Genomic DNA, 2,010 nt, shown 5'->3' with positions numbered 1-2,010 from the left:
TGGATCATTTAATATTCTGCCCAAAGCATCCTTGATTACAGCAACTCTAGGTTTGAATCTGTTCTTCAGTTCCTTGAGCTTAAGAAATGCTGAGCGAGTCCGGCCCTTTTGATTTTCTGACTCTAGCTCCTTACAAATTTTATTGTAGTATTTTTCTTTGTCATTCCGAGCAGCCTTTTGGAATCTTTTGTAGGAATATTCTCCATAGGATCATTAATAAAGATATTTCTAGCTGGTTAAAATTTTAACTTATTTACTGGGAATTTGTATACTATGTAAATAGTTATGCTACACTGACCAGAGCAGCACTTTGATGTGACTTAACTCTTGCTAGCTCAAAAAAAAAAACCTCCCTCAGAAACAAAGTCTCCTTCAATTCTTTGCTATTATTTGAATTCTTACTCATAGCTGCCTTTAATCAGGTTTCTAAGGCTGAGAATGATATGGGAGAATAATATGGCCCATCTCTCTCCCCAGAAGCTGCTGGTAGATTTGAACCACAGCCTTTGGAGTCAGCAAAATAAATAGTTAGTTACCACACCATCAGAGGTTGCTACCTACATAGCTAACATCAGCTACCTAGTTTTCGTAGAAACTAGGTATTTTTATAAGTACAGAGAATCCCTCAAAAGATAAAATATTACATTTCAAAGAGCCAGAGGGAGCCTGGGCAAATACTTGCACAACTGCACCAACAAAAAATTATTCTTTACCATTTCAATAAGGAGCTCTCTGACCAGTGTAATTTATTTTCAATTAAAAATAAATTTCACTAAGGGAGAGCTTAAGTCACTAAAGTTACAGTGAACTTGAGTCTCATTAATATGAAATGAAAACACTTAAAATCTATTAAAAGTCTCTCATCCAATCGCTTCTTTAATACAGTTTCACTAATTGCCAGTTCTTTTTTTTAAAAAAAAGTTTTATTTTATTTTATTATTGTTTTGGTGTGTACAGTCAAATCAGATCTGACTGTTACAGGAGGAGATGGTCCCCCCTTCTCCAGCAGAGCATCTGGTGGATTCAAACCGCGCACCTCTGGGATTGCAGTGTAGCTTCTTGCCACTAGGCCACCAGAGCTCCCTTAGTTGCCAGTTCTTCATCTTTATTCTACATAAAACTTAAACAAATATTATTCTTTTACCCGAATAAAAATTTCCAGTTCAGTTTTCCTTCTTTTTTCTACTTTCTCTGCCTCTATTTGGCAAGTGTGACAGATGTACAGATGGTTGACTGCCGGTCCTCCTCCATACCTAAAGAAAGAAGAATTAAATAATTAAAATTCTGATAATCTTAGAGAAAGCTGATAGTCTAGGAAACATGTTTCCAATTTCTAATCAATGGCTAAGCCCTCAGGAATAAATCATCGCAGTCAGACTTAAACTAATAAAAATCATAATGCCTTTCATTAGCTAATTGGTTTACTGCTTGTTTTGCTTCATCTGTCTTTTATCTTTCTCATACCTATGTTGGTAATAAAATATTAGGGTAAAAAGCACCATAAAGTAAATAAAAGTAGCTTTAAAAAACTAGTAGTGATAAAACAATTATGAGATATATCTCACCCCAGTCAGAATAGCAAAATTTAACAGAACAGCAAGCAACAAATGCTGGAGAGGTTGTGGAGAAACTGGAACCCTTATTCACTGTCGGTGGGAGTGTAAAATGGTACAACCACTGCGGTGTGGCACTTTTGACCCAGCAATTCCACTACTGGGAATAAACCCCAAAAAGACCATAACTGACATCCAAGCAAATATATGCACACCCATGTTTATCGTGGCTTTGTTCACAATGGCAAGGAGTTGGAAACAACCTAAGTGCCCATTAACAAACGAATAGCTAGAGAAGCTGTGGTATATTCACACAATGGAATACTATGCTGCATTGAAAAACAAGGAACTTGGGCAGTATTATTCAAAATGGGTGACCCTGGAGGACATTATGCTGAGTGAAATATCTCAGTCACAAAAGGACAAATACTGCATGGTGCCACTGTTGTAAAACAGG

At 36.6% G+C, this 2,010-nt stretch overlaps 1 protein-coding gene across 2 annotated transcripts in view; it reads right to left on the bottom strand.

Annotated features, from left to right (window-relative positions):
- Positions 1-2,010, bottom strand: part of LOC102857804 (ubiquitin carboxyl-terminal hydrolase 33-like) — an 89,682-nt gene that overhangs the window by 26,677 nt on the left and 60,995 nt on the right. The window contains exon 20 of one of the 2 annotated variants that reach the window (XM_006888593.1): positions 1,145-1,253. In XM_006888593.1, the coding sequence (XP_006888655.1) occupies positions 1,145-1,253 (109 nt within the window). Of the gene's footprint in view, positions 1-1,132; positions 1,254-2,010 lie in introns of those variants that run through there. The other variant, XM_006888594.1, reaches the window with a different exon arrangement.

This window comes from Elephantulus edwardii, unplaced genomic scaffold (genome assembly GCF_000299155.1).
Source record: "Elephantulus edwardii isolate Elephantulus edwardi_28Jun2011 unplaced genomic scaffold, EleEdw1.0 scaffold00069, whole genome shotgun sequence".
Classification (NCBI taxonomy): Eukaryota; Metazoa; Chordata; class Mammalia; order Macroscelidea; family Macroscelididae; genus Elephantulus; species Elephantulus edwardii.
The sequence above is the reverse complement of the archived record's forward strand: the minus strand, read 5'-3'. Positions and strand labels throughout refer to the sequence as shown.